Source organism: Caretta caretta, chromosome 8, assembly GCF_965140235.1.
Source record: "Caretta caretta isolate rCarCar2 chromosome 8, rCarCar1.hap1, whole genome shotgun sequence".
In the NCBI taxonomy this organism is placed as follows: Eukaryota; Metazoa; Chordata; order Testudines; family Cheloniidae; genus Caretta; species Caretta caretta.
The window spans coordinates 22,831,868-22,849,751 of record NC_134213.1 but is presented as its reverse complement, the minus strand read 5'-3'; the positions used below and the strand labels follow the sequence as shown (position 1 = coordinate 22,849,751).

General features: G+C 43.0%; 1 protein-coding gene across 4 annotated transcripts in view; it reads right to left on the bottom strand.

Moving 5' to 3' along the window:
• The window catches only part of HTR4 (5-hydroxytryptamine receptor 4), a 212,600-nt gene that overhangs the window by 45,868 nt on the left and 148,848 nt on the right, over window positions 1-17,884 (bottom strand). For 2 of the 4 annotated variants that reach the window (XR_012669597.1, XM_048861979.2), the window contains exon 7: window positions 7,354-7,429. The exons of the other annotated variants lie outside the window; for them this stretch is intronic. Coding sequence is in view for 1 of the 2 variants with exons in the window: in XM_048861979.2 (XP_048717936.1) it covers window positions 7,369-7,429 (61 nt within the window). In the remaining variant the exon portion in view is untranslated. The remainder of the gene's footprint in view (window positions 1-7,353; window positions 7,430-17,884) is intronic. 4 annotated transcript variants of the gene reach the window in all.

The window sequence follows — 17,884 nt, the reverse complement described above, 5'->3', positions numbered from 1 at the left end:
TATTCATATACATCTTGGCAACTTCCTCACCACTCGCAGACCCATTTAGACCCATGCAGGATTACTTTCACACCCTAGATCCATTCACAAACAACCACTCATACCCATGGACTCACAATCATTTACACAGACAGACAGACATACACAGTTTTAATTTGGAGGAGCATTTGGGTCTCCTGGTTTCTTTTCCTTTCTGGGATTTTTGCTGCTTTTTTGCTGGTTCTGACTGATCAATTTCTAGCAGAATTATTTGTGTCCAACAGGTGACCCAAAATAGGCTTCACCAATTTGCACCAAAAATCCCATCACGACTGGGCTGAATATTGCCTTTGTAACCTCCAGCCACAGCCTTCATCCTATCTGCAGTGCATATTTTGGCTTGATGAACTTCTAATTATTCCCACCAGGGACCCTAAACCCAAGACACCTGTTTTCTTGGTCACAACAAACTGCAACTGAGCAGGCTCTACAAAATGTCACACAGCCCCCCTCCTTCCCCGAAAGGCACATCTCCCCTCCCCTAATCACCTTCCCCACTGCCACCTTTCCAGCCTGTCACATTTAATCAGTTCATCAGAACCAGATATCTTAGAACAGCTCATTCCCTTCTGGATGAATCACTTGGTTTGAAGATTGCCTTGACAACCTAAATGTTTTTCTGTGTCGGGGCCTAATCAAAGTGATGACTTTGAAGACTCTGACAAATCAGGGCTGGTTTTGACAACAGCAAATTGTGAAATATGCTTCTGCTTTAACGCCGACTCTCACAATGCAGTTGGCAAGAGAGCATCCTGGCACAGGAGCCTGCTTAGCTGATGAAGCCATTGGGCCAGATCCTCAGCTAGTGTAAACAGATGCAGCTCTACAGAACTCAAAGGGTGTATGCTGATTTTAAAGCAACTGAGGATCTGGCCCATATAAGTTCCATTCTCTTCTCTGTATCCTTCCTCCCAGACACCTTCCCTCTTGCAAGACCTTGGCCCTGATTCTCCCTGCCCTGTCTGTAACCATTTATACTTAAACTAAGAGGATGTAAAAATGCTGCCAGACCTTTGTTTTGGACCTACTTAGAACAGGTGTAAATGACTTCACATGGCAGTGGACATTCAGGCCCTCTATCTATAGCTAGCAGGACAAATGAGAGCAAGACAGCTGGGCTACCAATTGGCCATCAGGGCTGTTACTCAAGTTGGAGAGAAGAAAGGAAACTGGGTATGCCTTTCTCTAGAATCCTGATCATGGTGGCATGCATCCCCTGGAGCAATCTGTTACCTTGAGCCCAGTGTCACTTGGCAGTGGAGGAATGCAGATGTAGTATACTCTGCTAAAACCCAGGCTGGAGATGAGGAGTAATGCACCATTCTCGGGAGCAGAGGAAGTCCAGCAGAAGCATAACACTCACGCACCGATGGCTAGCAGAAAGGAGACTCATCCTGAAAGACTCTGAGCTGGATTGTGCTTTGTTATGAGTGCAACTCCATTGACCACAGTGAAGCTCCTCCTGATTAACACCAGAGTGAGGGAGCAGAGAATAAGGCCCTAGATTTCTTGTGCTGCTGGTGGCAACAGTAGATGTTTACAGTATTTCCGTCAAGATGACAAACCCTGCTCTGGATGCACTGAGCTGTGCTAGCAGTACAAAGCTTACCTGGCCATTTTAGAATTTCCCACACATTGGGAAAGCCCTTGGATGACACACAGATGCTGTCGGGACTCTTATGTCACCATTTTCCCGACCTTCACTGGTACAGCAATGTAGCTGGGGAATCCCTATCCCCTGGCAATATCTGCCTGCTCTAACAGCCTCTTGGGGGTTGTGGCCAGTCAACATAAATTAAAGATGCCCACAGGCTGCTCTAATCTGTGCTGGGCATCTTCTGGGCCAAAGTAGAGTAGCCACAGGATCCAGGGCCTCCAAACGGGACTTAAAGCTACTGCCTTTTACTACCCCTAGTTTTATGGCTCAGCCACATTACAGAATCTGGTCCACAATTTTTTCTGTATAACTCACAGGCCCTGTGAGATTTCCTTTAGCAGATTCCAGCCTCCTGTGGGTGAAAAGGAGGTCAAACAGCTTGAAGGTCAAGAGTTCTCTCTGTTCACAGAAGACATTTTTCAAAAAGAAATAGTAAAAACTATCAGAAATTAGATGAAATACGAATTAAAACTAAACAAATCAAAAAACCCCGACTGGAAAAAAACCTAAAATGGAGTTGAGCTTTCTTTTTTTTTTCTTTTTTTCCTGGTTGAGATAATAATTAACCCCAGGCGGGGATCTACAAAGGGAATTAGGTGTTGCAATGCTTTAGACACCTTGAAAATCGCTGGTATCCACAAACTCTGGGCTAGTCGCCTAGGCTCCCCATACAATGAATGGGAAGACATGGGTGCCTGAGAAAAGGATCCACAAAAGTGACTGTGCTAGGTGGCTCCCCACCAAAGCTAGCCATGTGGAGATGCCAGTGACTGAGTGCGTCCTAAACCCTACCCCTCTTATAGTTCAGGTTGCAGGGAGGCCCCATCCCTGCTTGCAACCCACAGCCAGGAACCCCTATCGCCTGGAATCAGATGCCTTGGTTGTTCTTGCAGAGAGGGAGTTTGAGCTAGGGGTCTCCCACATCCTGGATGAGGACGCTAACCTCTGGCCTAATGGTTATAAGGAAGGCCTAACTGTACCCAAACCAGTTAGGGGGAAGGAGGTGGTGCTCTTCATTATAATCTTGGCCCAGTGGTTAGGGTACTCACGGGGAGGTATAGGAGACCCAGGTTCAATTCTCCCCTCTGCTTACAGTAGGGGAAGGGTTTCCTACCTCTTGGGTGAGCACCACTCTCTGGAGTATAGTGATCCAATCACTATATAATACAAAGTAGAATGAGGGAGAGCCACATCATAAAGTCCCATAGGCCAGTAGTTAGAGCACTCACCAGAGAAGGGAATTGAACTGGGATTTCCAATATCCTGGCGGAATGCACAAACCCCTGAGCTAAAGGTTACTAGGGAGTCTCCTTTCCTCCTGGACATCTTGTGTGGAGTTAGGAATATTCAGAGCACACCTACTTGACTGGGTCCCACAGGCAAGACAGGTGTTCCCCCATCTAGCTTCACCTAGTCTGAGGCTCACACGGTGGCTTAGGTGTGAGACAGGCACCTGGATGTCTGTCTGAGGCAGCAGTGCGCATGCCCAGGAACAGAAACTCAGGCACCTCGGGAACTTTTACAGCAAAAACATAGGTGTCAAATGAGTTTAGAGTTAGGCGGGAAGTTTGTGGATTGCAGTAGTGCCTAAATCTGGGCCCTAGGTGCCTAAGTCCCTGGGCCCTGGGGTTTGTACTTATGAAAAATGGATCACCACCTCATACACACTCACTGGAGGTGCAAGGTCATGGGATTCTATAAGAAGGTTACACACAAGTGGCTCAGAAGTTCTTGGGAATTTGTCTGTTGTCTCTGACTGTCCCTGCTGGAGCCAATTATTTCATTGTGAGATGATACTGCAGCAGGCATATATGGAGACTGTAGAACAGAGGCCTCTAAATATCTTTGGCAAAAATCTCACTATATGCTACTTTCATGCTCCCTTCAGTCAAGCTGCTTGTGAGAACCCCAGTGCCTGACAATATACAATGAGTCATGTGCCGATTGCGTTATTCTCTGTGAGGCACTTTGGCTGTACAGCCATTTAATAGGAAATGAATGGAAATGACAGTGGAGGAGATACCAGGGTGAGGGAGCGAGACACAAAAACTCACATTAGGGTTCACCAGCAACTTGTACAAGAAAACAGTGGCCTTAATGATTAGGAGAAGGGCTCTCGCACAGCATCTGGCAAGGAGAGGGTTAAAACCCTCATTCCAAACAGCCAGACATCCCTGCAGTGTGCTAACATGGATGGGTGGAGTAGCAGGTGCTCTATACAGAAATGTTAATTTGCCTCATTGGCAGCAGGCACCTGATTGCTGAAGGAAGGAAATAAAAGAGCAGGGAAGAGGTGCTAATGGCAGAGCTGGGAGTGGGGGAAAGGGAGGGAATGTGGTACAAGAAAGCTGTGGTTAGCATAATGCTAATACCATTTTTTTTTTTAAAGCACACAAAGCTCAGTTATACAGGATGCACCTAGTATATGATGTAAAGACATTACAGCAGCTAGTTCTAGAAGTGATAATAAGAGTAGCTATGTTAACTGAAGCCAGCTTGGCTTTAGCTTGTATTTATTTGGGCTGAGGAAGCCCTGTCATTCTCTTCAGACTATAGCTGATAGACACACACAAACAGAAAATGAAGATCCCCTGTAGAAGAAAAGGCCTCTGTCATTCTTCATTACCTAAAAAAAAGACAGGCCATATTTCTCCCCGATCTGGTTCCTGAACTCCAGAGCTAGACTGCAAATTCCCTTATATCATATATGTGAGGTTCAGCCCAAATCAGCCAAAATGGGAAAGTTGAATGCAGCTGGATTCATTAATAATCACCTCCTCAGCATAGTGTCTGGGTGCACGTATCTCCTGGCTGACCTGGCTAAAAGCTGCTTGCTTGTGACCACTGAGCAACTGGGACTGAGCCTCCCAACTCACATAGACAGACTTCTGTTAGTGGGGCTTATGCCAGCACGCTAAAAGTAGCTGTGTGGATTCTGTGACACTGGCAGTGGCTCAGGCTAGCCACCTGAAATCAGAACCAGCCTGGCTCTGAGCTCAGGTGACTAGGCATTCTTAAGCACAGTGCAGGGTGTGTGGAGTTGCTAATTTCCATGTCCAAGCAAAGAGGAGCTGAGCTAATAATTAGTTAACAATAATAATAATTTGACACATAGTTCCTCTCTCCATCCCTGGAAAAGGCTAGCAGAGAGAGTGGGTGCACGGGCAGGAATTAAGGTGTTTGACAGAGACCATCTGATGCTAAAGCCTGTTTGGAAGGAACCTTTCAAAGTGAGGCCTAAGGAGCCAGGGTGCAGTTCTGGCAGCCTACCAACTAACTAGGGGAATGTTCTGTGATCTGTAATAGTTGTGAAGCATGATGTAAAATTCCTGACCATTAATCTCAGTTGTGTTCAGAAGAGAACCCTGCTTAGGAGAGAGTCTGGTCACACACACATGCCCAGGATTCTGTTCTTGGCCCTTAAAAATCAGGGTCAGACAGGGTGCAGTGGTGATGGGGTCATAGATGCTGGAAGTTACTGAGATTTTTCTGGCAACAGGTACTTTATAAATTCCACAAAATGAATCCTGCTGGTTAGAGATGGAAATGACTGGTGTAGCCTCCCCATTCTCTCTCCCTCTCTCCATCCTGGCTGGCTGAAACTGGTTTATTCCCTGCTCCAATGAGTTATACAGTCCACTCCCAAATATCCACTGTTATAGGGTTTTCTCTACTGCCCTTGGGAGACTAGTACACACCCTAATGAACCTCATTATTGAGAAAATTTCCCTGACAGCTTAACTTTTCCTTCATTTCTACTTACAGCCCTTTAGAGGGGAAAAAGAAGTCCTCTGCCAAATTGGTCATTGCACTCTTCAATTCCTGCAGCAGAACTATTCCGAAGTAGGTTAGAAAAACCTGACACGTAGCAATGGAGCAGCTTGCATCATGGTCACTGCCCTGGGACTTGCAGATGGTGCTGTCTATCCAGGGGCCTAACTAGGTGAAATTACAGATGGCAGAAACAGATACTGTATCACCCAAGTCACACTGCTGTATTCAAACAACTGTAGATACTGGCTTGGGTTTTCTTTAAACTTAAACTGTGTCAAAGATTCAGTAGACACGCAGGGATCATAAGAAATCCAGCTAGAGCACGTATTCCATTTTCTGATATTAACATCGAGCAGCAATATCCACATCAGAATAAAAAAGTATTGAAGAAAGAGGGATTAATCCTCTGCCTGCCAGAGTCCTTTTCTATTTACTGGGCATTTGGATTCTTCTTAATCACTGGGTCCCTTGCTGTTACTGCGTTATGTGGACTGTTGCTACTGGCACATCAAAGTCATGCAGGATACCATTATTTTCCACTAGCTTATCCCATCTGTAGTAACTCTGAAAGCCAAGCAAAACCAGGCTATTGCTCCCTGTGGTGAAAGTTGTCTAGTGGGTTTGAGGTGGCAGCTTGCACTAGGACAGAGCTCCTACCTTTCCTAGTGTTGTCATTGTGTGTGTTCTTTTCGGTGGTAGGAGGCGCAATTCTCCCCAAGGTTAGTTACTGTCGTCAGTACCTGGTCAGACCCCCTAGTCAGACTTAGTCAGAACCTTGGTGGAATTCACTGGGTAAATTTCCTAAGTGCTATATCTGGCAGAGCAAGGGGCTTAGAAAGATTTTATGTCTAAACCAGAGGTTCTCAAACTGTGGTCTGCGGACCACCAGTGTCCGCGAGGTCCATTCAAGTGGTCTGCGGATAGGTCCCTCTAAGGTGCGTGCCTGAGCGGCCACACGCAAAAGAATGAAGGGCCATCCACCTAATTAGGTGCCTGGACCCTGAAGAAGACGCACATGTAAGGTGAGGTGGTGGCTTTGAGAGGAGTAGGGGGTAGGTGGGAGGGGGGCAGTGGAGTGAGAAGAGGAGGTGGGGGGAATTTGGGATGTGCAGGGCTGTGGCATCCAGAGAAAGAGGTGACTTTCCCCAGCTCCAGAGTTGTGGCTGCCAGGGAAAGGCGGCCCTCCTTCCCAGCCCCAGCTCGGGGGCTGCCATGGCGGGGGAGAGAGGGCACATCCATCGCATTAGAAAGTGAGAGCAAGCATCAAGAATACTGAAATTAAAATATGAGTTGTGCGCTTTTATTTGTAGAACAAAAGAAAGTTGTTTATTATTGAGGTTTTTTTATATTGCGCTTTTATCCAAAGCGATTTATAATACTTAGCTAACGGTACAAACAACATTTGGAAAGATCATTAAGTGGTCCGCCGAGACCCTCAGCAATTTTCAAGTGGTCTGTGGAAAAAGAAGTTTGAGAACCACTGGTCTAAACACAGATCAGTATGCATAGTGCTATACAAATCTGGCATGTAATTAATATCAGTCTGTCAGCTAAAGCTTTGTCATCTTTGTTATTCTTTTGTACAGCACGTAGTGCAATGGGGCTGTGAACTACCATAATATAAATAATAATCCTCAAAGTCAGAAGAGTACCATAAAAAGAATGCATCCTACCCGTTGTATTGCCAACAATAAGAGTATCTGCATACAGGAAATGACACACACCATTCTGATGTAAGTTCTTGACATGGTTTGTTTAAAGTTTTCCCATCAACCCCATCCCTGGTGAGCCACACAACAAGGGAAGTGTATTAAAAAGGAATAATAAACGCACATACGCACACACATACACACAATGCTACAGTAATAAAAGAAAAGACTTACAGAGCATGTTCAGGGTTAGACAGGAACTGGTCTATTGCAGAACAGCAGGAGGAACTTGGAGATAGAAGAACAGCCACTTTTAGTGCAGACGGGAGAAAAGACAGACACAGTGAGGGGGTAAAGAGAGAAAGGAAAGAAAACACAGAGATGGTTAATAGGAAAATGACCTCCAGTTAACCTGTCATTAAACACCAAGAAATTATGTTAAAATAACCTCAAGCTCCAAATATGCCCTCTCCCTCAAGGGAAGGGAAAATCTCAGCTAATATTGATGGCGATTGGGTCAGAGGAATAAGGCAGATCATGTGGTCCCTTGCTAAATAAACCCTTTGAAATGCTCAGGAGGGGAGGTGTTCCGTCTTCCTCCACAGGTGTTCTCTGTCTTCTCACTCATGCTTTCTTTAGCAAAATAGCCCCACATTTTCCTTTTCCAAAAGTTCTCAGGTTTGCTCCAGGGAGGTCTGGTTGGATATTGTGATATTTATATGCCCCCTCCCACACACTAGTCACATGACCAGAATCATCTGACTAGAGGGGATGGCACATATCCTCCATAATCATATCTCTCAGCTACATCTATGAAAGCGACCTGTCTCTGCGAAGGGTGCAGATAAATTCCATATCTACACTGTGAGGCTACATATCAATCTCCCCTCATTCCCACCCATCATAAAGAACTAACATGTCAGCCTCTGAGAAACTGGATTTATGGTGGAAAAGTGGACACATCATTATCTACAGCACCTCTAGCTGGCAATCCTAGGATGCTCAGACAACTCCGTTATACTGGACATGGGAATGTCTGCCTATTTTTCTAGATGTACACATTTGACTAATTACTTAGTCCCTGTTTTATCAGAACTCTTCAGGCTGAAGTGCACAGCTGGGACAACTGTGATTTCATTTCTAGTAAAGCTCTTCCAGTGGCTGGCAGCCAGGATCCAGCACAAAGTTCTAATAATTGTTTGCTGCATAAAACATGCAGCTGGCCATCTCTCCACTACACCCAAGTTTAATGGGAAATAAGTATGACCACAGGTCCCAGCAAGTGGTTTCTTAATGCTCAATGTTCTTCAGAATGATAGGGCTGGCACCTAGTCCCCATCTTCACCATCCCATGCTGGCAAGGGCTGAGCTCTATGCAGAGTTGGTGCTCAGCCACAGGGATGAAGGGAGCAGTCCCTCCAGCTGATCACTGATAGACTGCAAAGGGAGAGTCTAGTCTTCCTTAGGTGAAAACCTAGTACTCTGATGCATACTCTCAAGTGGAGAGGTAGAGATGAGGGCTCCACAAAGCTTTGTCAATCAGAATTGGCTGAATTTCTTTTCTTTTTTCTTTTTTTGGCTGGACAGTTTGGGATTTGGGGCCAGATCCTTGAGTCATGGATTTCATAGATTCCAAGGCCAGAAGGAACTTTTCTGATCATCTAGTCTGACCTCTTGTACAACACAGGCTATAAGAGTCCACTGGCTTAATTCCTACTTGAACTCAAAGCATCTTTTACAAAAACATCCAATCTTGATTCAAAAAATTTCCAGTGATGGAGAATCCATTCAAACCTTAAAAAATTGTTCCTATGGTTTATTACCCTCCCCGTTAAATTGGCACTTTATTTCTAATCTGAATTTGTCAAGCCTCAACTTCCTGGCATTGTATCTTGTTATACTTTTCCTGCTAGGTTGAAGAACCCTGTAGTATCAAATTTCTGTTCCCCATTTAGGTACTTATAGACTGTGATCAAGTCAAGCCTTAACCTTCTCTCTGTTAAGCTAAACCTACTGAGCTCCTTCAGTCTTTCACTATCGTTAAATCATTCTCATGGCTCTTCTTTGAATCTTTTCAAATTTATTAACATCCTTCTTGAATTGTGAGCACCAAAACTGGACACCGTGTTCCAATGGTGGTCACACCAGTGTTGAATATAGACACAATATAACCTCCCAACTCTTACTCATTATTTCCCTGTTAATTCATCAAAGGATCACATTTGCCTGTTTGACTAGGGTATTGCAATGGGAACTCGTGTTAAGCTGATAATCTTCCATGACCCCCAACTCCTTTTCAATCACTGCTTCCCATGATAGAATCCTCTCTCCTGAGATATGGCCTGCATTCCTTGTTCTTAGTCTCTCAGTCACTGAGACTGTCCCTTTGGCAAATGCTGTCAGTTTTCCCAAGACTGGAAGACATCCCTCCCCACCTTTCTGCGTTCCTCATGAAATCTCTGTAGCGCCAACCCCCACCATTTTCCACCAGCTGCATCTCACCCTTCCTTGAGTCCCTAGGACACATCCCCCTTTGTTCAGATGTGGAGGACTAGAACCTACTAACTCCACTCACAGATTGCCTTGGAGAGCTGGCTATAGGTGCCGCTACTGGCCTCCTCCTCACATAGCCCCCCCCCCCCCACCTTTGTCCATGTAGCATTCTCTGTTTAAAAGCTATATTGAGTTTGATCCTGTTCCATTGATTTTATTGGGTGTAGGATCTGGCCATTTATATTTCAAACCCTGGACCCTTAGCTGCCACCATATCCCAATCCACCTTCTCCCACTTCATGGAAGAGGAAGAAGAATTGAGATTATTTTTCACTGCCCCTTGTCTAGCCAGCAAAGGAAAAGCAGAACCTTTCTAAGGCCTTGCCTACTTGGGGAAAGACACTGTGTTAGAAAATGTGACATGGAGCATTACTCCATGTACCTGTGTAGAAAAGGACAAGCTGTGCTTTAAAACATGCTAGTTGGTGCCAAGACCAGCTAAGCACATTTTTAAACATGACTTGTATGAAATATGTGTTAGTTAACCCTAAAATTAACCACAGCCAGCTAATATATTTTAACACAATTTATCCTCATCCATACTAAGCATAAAGCTTTGTTTAACACTCAACTAGTTAATGTGTTTTCTAACATTTTCCCAGTGCCATTTTCCCTGTACAACCCCAAACTGACTCTCTTCCCACGGATGTTGCCATGGATATTCCCACCAGATCACCAGGGCTAGAGACGTATTCCAGTTCATTTTTCCCAACACAAAGAAAGCATGGAAAATGTCATCTAAAACCCCATGCCAACTGTTTCCTGCCTGTTCAGGTGTTTTCACACCTAAGCAGTTTATAGCAAGGTAATGCAGTATCCAGGCAGCTACATGGGGCTTGGAGAAGGAAATGGAAGACAAGATACCTGGATGACTTGCCTACCCCACTTTGAATATCCAGTTGAGGTTCAGGTTATGGGAAGCAATGGTGAATGAACAAAACCTACTGTCAGAATTTCCATGTTTTATGGTGAGTATTCAAATAACCTTCCTCCATTTAGAAGTTCATCTTGTAATGGGGATACTGCCAAGAATCTGCTTGAAAGTCAGAGGGAAAATCCCCCAATTTTAAGTGTAGAAGATTTCATTGCTTTTGTTTCTTGGGTTTCTTTTAAATCCACGACTTCACTGAGAAATTTAAACATCAGAAATAGTTGTAAGATTGGGGGTGGGTGGGAATTGGGATATGCCAGTGCTTTTCCTTTATGGTCACAAAGTTATCTGTGGAGCTCACACCTGCCTTAGTTTCTGCCTTCCTTCTATGGAGGAGGTGATGTTTCTAGAACAGATGGACTTTGGAATGGCACCAAAACAGCTTAACCTTTTTTTGACTTGCTCTTTAATTCATTTCCTTGAAGTCAGTGCCACTGAGTTGGTTTAACAGGCTTTAATAGTCATATAAGTAGCATCTCGGGCAGTGCTAATGTAATTCTCCTCTGTGAATAATCGAGCTTGAGGAGGAAAGCTACCAGGGGCTCAGCTGACCACGATGTCTGCCTGGTTCTGTGTTATTTGTAATGCAGATGGACAAAAATGGCAGTGGTGAGGAAAGACACTCGGGATGCTGCATGAAAGGACTGATGAAGAACCCAAGTCATAGGGCTGTCAAGGTTCAGCTGTGCTAAATGGGGAAGGATAGGGCTGCAGGGCAAAGGGAACACCTGAATGTCTCTACCATCTCTTAGGCTTAGGAACTGAAAATGAGGGACCATTGTTTATTGTACATCCCAGTTCTGTCCATAGTTTTGAATATTCTAAGAGACAGGTCACCGCTTCTGTCCCTTCCAAATAGCTTTAGATCAATTTTTCTTAAAAATGCACATGAACTTTGCAAATCCATAATCACCTAAGTTTCAGAAGGGCTAAGCACTCACAAGTCCAACTGAAGCCTCTGAAAACCAAGGCCTATCAGTTTATTTTGTTTTTAAAGCAAATACTTCAATCCTCTTCAGAGTTGGGGGGAAAATGTCAGGAATGCCCACAGTCCTATTCAGTAACAACAAAGCAGTGTGCACTGCTTAACCATCACGAGTAACTCTACAACAACACACCACTGTGAGCATTTCGTGTTTAAAGACAATCAAACTGTTACAATGACAAATCAATATGAACATGTGCATGATATGAGGCATATTATTTTAAGGAAACCAATTTAGCTTCTCACTAACAAGGACTTGTTATAATTATAAACAACAACGGGTAGAAACTATTTTAATAATACTTGCCAAAGTGCATTTTTAGCATCTTTTAAATATTTTAAATGTATTGTTATATTTCAATAAATAATTTGTTTGTATGTATAATGGAACCTTCTCCAGTAAGTGAACCAACATGTGGAGATACTGTGTGCTGTGTTCCTGTCTGATCTTATAAGCTAAGCTGGGGAGTATTTTGAAGGGGAGACTTTCAGTGAGTGCCTAGGTACAGCAGTAGTAATGATGCTGATGATTTTGAAAGTTGGAAGTGAGTATACCAGCTGAGTTACTGCTGAACGCATGGCCCAGGGTGGTGCTAGGTGCCATTACACTATTGCAGGTGCTCACTTTTGAATAATTTCAAACTGAGCTCAGAGCCACTTGAAATCATTAAAGATACCATGGTAACACTTTAAATGAAGGTGTCTTTTATAACTGTTTTATCCTTACCTATAAATGAAAACTCAGTGCAGTTACCCCCTTAGTGTATTATAAAGTGTTATAAAATGCATTAGTAATAAATGCTTAACCAATTATACAATGACAATCTGTTAACAAAAGAAACTATAAGGCATAAATTGTTCTGAACCAATGTATATCTTTAATACATGAACTTAATCTGTTATTGCTCTCCAGTATACTATAAAGTGGCTTATACTTTACGAAATAATAAAACTATTTATGGAAGTCTCCTTAACATAGGGTGCTACCAATTTCATGACACTTTTTTTTTTTTTTTTTTTTTGGTAAATATACCATCTGATGAAGTGAGCTGTGGCTCACGAAAGCTCATGCTCAAATAAATTGGTTAGTCTCTAAGGTGCCACAAGTACTCCTTTTCTTTTTGCGAATACAGACTAACACGGCTGTTCCTCTGAAACCATACAAATGTTAGTGCATGTGTCTGGACAAATTCCACCTCTGGTAATAATATCCTGCCCCTTTAAAAGCTCTCTGAAATAATAAGTGAATATGTTTTTTCCTTCACTTCCTGTCTTAAACTGTTGTGAAGTGTTGTAGTGTGCAATTAAATAGCTGTCATGTTTCATATTAGAGTTGGCTTAATTTCAGTAGCAAATAAAGTGCTCCCTAAATATAGCTTGTCTACCATTCGGTAAAGAGCCCTGGGGTCCTATAGCGCTACAGAAATTTCAGTGATTATCTAGCAGTGAATTGATGCCTTATGAGTGGGTTTCAAAGCAGTGTGATGCTCCCATGAGACTGTCATGACGCATTATCACACTTATTCAAAGGTCAAACACTAAGAAAAAAACAAGAGAGGATATAAAATGTTCCATTCCCTGCACAGGGACAGACTCAGGTCAATCTGATAGCCACTCCCTTGTGTCTGCAAGGTTCTCCAAAATATAGTCTGATAAACCACCTCTAAAATGACCCTTAGCTGCCCGGGACTCAGTGTGGACTTGCAGCCAACACAAACTGATGAGCTGCTGTCTGGTTCTACTGTTAATGTAACATTGTTGCAGACTCAGGACAGCTAGGGCCGTGGAGGTGCTGAATGGTCAGATTTGGGGTATTGCTTCTTGGGGGAAGGTAGTTACATGTTTGGTACCTGTATCCTGTTCGCGCTAGGAACAGCTTTTCACAGTGTAGTAGGGAAAGGAATCAGGCTATTATGTACAATTAGAAACCTTCTCTGCAGAACAGCAGCTGCTAGGAGCTGTGGTCAATTTTTTATATGTTACGGGCATCACTGCATCAGGGAGGATTCAGATTCATGGGGGAAGGAATCTAAAAGAGCCCAGATCTGTCAGTAGCAGGGGAGTTCTGAAAGATGCTTTGGAATGAAGAGTAAGATCTGGGCACCTGAAGAGAGACTGAATCAATCCCTCCCCCTGCAGAGTTTACCACAGTATGAGTTCCTTTCTATTGCATCCGAAAGCCCAGAAAGCTCTATCAAGTTTCCATCTCTGAAATGTCCTCCCTCACTTGATGAAAGAAAAAAACAAAACAGAAAGAACAACAATCTGCTTGAGTCTGTCACCCAACCATCAGCTTGTCAGCTCCTGATCCATTAACAGGACAAACCAGCAGCCTTAAGATAGCAACCGAAACTCTGGGAACTGCCCAGAAATAACTCTCCATAATGACAGGTTTCAGAGTAGCAGCTGTGTTAGTCTGTATCTGCAAAAAGAACAGGCGTACTTGTAGCACCTTAGAGACTAACAAATTTATTAGAGCATAAGTTTTCGTGGGCTACAGCCCACTTCATCGGATGCATAGAATGGAACATATAGTAATATATATATATATATATATATATATATATATATATATACGCACACACATAAGTTGGAAGTTACCATACAAACTGTGAGAGGCTAATTAGTTAAAATGAGCTATTATCAGCAGGAGAAAAAAACTTTTGTCCTGATAATCAAGATGGCCCGTTTAGACAGTTGACAAGAAGGTGTGAGGATACTTAACTTAAGGAAATAGATTCAATATGTGTAATGACCCAGCCACTCCCAGTCTCTATTCAAACCCAAGTTAATGGTATCTAGTTTGCATATTAATTCAAGCTCAGCAGTTTCTCGCTGGAGTCTGTTTTTGAAGCTTTTCTGTTGCAAAATTGCCACCCTTAAATCTTTTACTGAGTAGCCAGAGAGGTTGAAGTGTTCTCCTACCGGTTTTTGAATGTTATGATTCCTGATGTCAGATTGGTGTCCATTTATTCTTTTGCGCAGAGACTGTCCAGTTTGGCCAATGTACATGGCAGAGGGGCATTGCTGGCACATGATGGCATATATCACATTGGTAGATGTGCAGGTGAACGAGCCCCTGACGGTGTGGCTAATGTGATTAGGTCCTATGATGGTGTCATTTGAATAAATATGTGGACAGAGTTGGCATCGGGCTGTGTTGCAAGGATAGGTTCCTGGGTTAGTGATTTTGTTGTGTCGTGTGTAGTTGCTGGTGAGTATTTGCTTCAGGTTGGGGGGTTGTCTGTAAGCTAGGACTGGTCTGTCTCCCAAGATCTTTGAGAGTGAGGGATCATTTTTCAGGATAGGTTGTAAATCTTTGATGATGCGCTGGAGAGGTTTTAGTTGGGGGCTGAAGGTGACAGCTAATGGCGTTCTGTTATTTTCTTTGTTAGGCCTGTCCTGTAGTAGGTGACTTCTGGGTACTCTTCTGGCTCTGTCAATCTGTTTTTTCACTTCAGCAGGTGGGTATTGTAGTTTTAAGAATGCTTGATAGAGATCTTTTAGGTGTTTGTCTCTGTCTGAGGGGTTGGAGCAAATGCGGTTGTATCGCAGAGCTTGGCTGTAGACAATGGATCGTGTGGTGTGGTCAGGGTGAAAGCTGGAGGCATGTAGGTAAGTATAGCGGACAGTAGGTTTCTGGTATAGGGTGGTGTTATATCTTACTATATGTTCCATTCTATGCATCCGATGAAGTGGGCTGTAGCCCACGAAAGCTTATGCTCTAATAAATTTGTTAGTCTCTAAGGTGCCACAAGTACTCCTGTTCTTTCTCCATGATGAAACAGCTTGATTCCAGTTGTCTCACCCTGTGAGACAGTATCTAAACTCTTTTTCTTACCAGCTACTCACAGCACAGCAATTGATGGAAGATGTATGAGTGTATCTTTAGCAGGAAATACTTAACATCATTTCACTCTGAGTACATGGAAAAACTGTGGAAAAACATTCTTTTTATGGCCATAGCTCTACATATTACCACATCTCATGAATGATCTTTCAGTAAAATCTACCTTTCCCTATAGCTGCTTTCAGCTCTAGCCCATTATTGATTATTTTTCATTATTGACATTAAAGATAGCAAATCAGGAAACTAGTTTCTGGAAAATATTGTTTCTTCTAATCCAGACAACTGAATTCATTGTCATTTCAAACTTCCTCTTCATTTGTCCTTCCATTGTTCCTCATTTGGGGCCCGCAAGATTTAAGTTACAATCATGCACACTTCTCAAAGTTGTTGTGGGAGAGAACTGTGTTTAATGCCAGCCAGGACTTACTGGTATCTTGCTCACTGACATCCCTCATGATGTTTCTGTGCTCTTTCTGCCTATGATGACGAACATATATTTGTATAACAGTACTGAAGTTATTAAAAAAACTTTACACTAGCTACCATAAAATCTAGTGTTACTTTTCTCCCAGCACCTGCAGTGCAATTAATTATACTTGATGTGCAATGCTAGCAACATTTCTATGCTTCAGTGATCTCCTGGGAAATTCATGGACAATGATTTAAGGAGTAGAATGTGTAGGCTAGTTTCAAACATATTAACTCACACAGTACCATGGCTCTACCTTGTGCTAACTGCTAATATAGACTTCAGGTGCTAGATATCATGGGTGTGACTATCAAGAGGGTGAGGAATAGTTTAGGTTGGTATAATTTTTAACTATGCATAATAGAATGAAATTAAGGAAAGAGAAATGTTAGGATAAACACCAGGAAAAAAGTTCCTAACCATGAAGTCTATTACAAACCATGGAACAGGCCTCCTCACCCAGCCCAGAGGAGGTAGTAGAAGTTCCCTTGGTTACATTAGGCTACAAAATTTACTGTAGGGACCAATCCAGCCTTGGCCAGCTTGGGGTTAGACTAGAAATTCTTGTAAATCTTTCCCATCTTTAGTGTTTATGGTCAAACTTGATCTTTGATTATTCATCATTTAATTATGGTAGTGTATATATACACATTTTTCAAACACTCAAGAAGGAGGTTCCCTGCCAGAGGAGCTCACAGTCTAGCTTTAACAAAAAATTTAGTAGGCCTTGAGACAGATCACAGGGTATCTGAGTAATACCTTGTGCCATAAGTAGCCCCACTGACTCCAATGTGACTTCAAGATCCTATTCAATAGGCCAGATTCTCTGGTTTGCTAAGACTACTATGTTCCATTAAAGCACTGCAGAGCTAAGTGGCCTTAAATTGGCTGGAGATGACAGATGGACCAGTTCCCTGTTACTGGGGAACTCCACGCACAAGCAAATGGAAAGCTGGTGTCAGTGGAACAACAGGTTCTTAAACAGAATAGGGAGGGGAGAGTATAGGCCTATGTTGTGCAGGAGCTGGACACCTGAAGCTGTAAGCAGATTCCTCTCTCCGTTCTGTGTGACTGTGAGGCTCGGACAGTGTGGTAAGTCAAAGCCAATGTGAATGATGGCATCACAATCTGGCCCTAGAGAAAGTGAGTTTCTTGCAAAATAAAATGTAGTTAATTATTTTTAATCTTGGTTCATTATCTCATCCAGTTCTCTTCATAGCCTTCACAGAGACAAAGTACTTTGGTGTAGCTTCCATCTGAGAAATACCTTCATCCAGCTCATTAGCCAACCTGTTTACAAGGTGAAGTTGATTATTGTATTCACCACCACAAAGAGAATTGGTAGGAACAGATGGGATGCTGAGCGGGCTTTGCAACTTCATCTTGAACAAATATTGACTCATATATTGCACTGAAGGATTATCTCTTTGATGTCTGGGCAAGGACATGGTGGGCAAAGAAGAGGGATGAACTGGGTTTTCAGTGCACCAGAGAAAAATTCCCAGCATCTCTGACAAGTTATTTGAAGTCATTTCAATGGCCATTGCTGATTGCACTTTGGACTTTCATTCTCCAGATGCTCCCTTTCCAAAATAATAGATGTTATCAGACTTGCACAAAAGGCTTTTTATCCTTTAGATCTAAATGTAAAGACAGGTACATGCTGATATCAACTGGATGACTTCAACAGCTGGGGAGGGCCAGCCTCTATGTGTTAGGTGAAGGGTTTTTCCCACTTTTGGGAAATAAATAAGCAATTTTGCACTTATATATTTAGCAACCTGTTATCAAAGGTTCTGGAGGAGCTTTACAGACATTAGTTAAACCCTGAACCATCTCAGAGATAGGCAGGGATTAGCATGCCCATTTCTGCAGATGAATAAAATGAGACACTCAGAGAAGAATGCCTTTCCCAGGATCACACAGTGAGTCAGTTGCAGATTTGGAAGAACCCAGTGTTCTGACTTGCATGAGTCC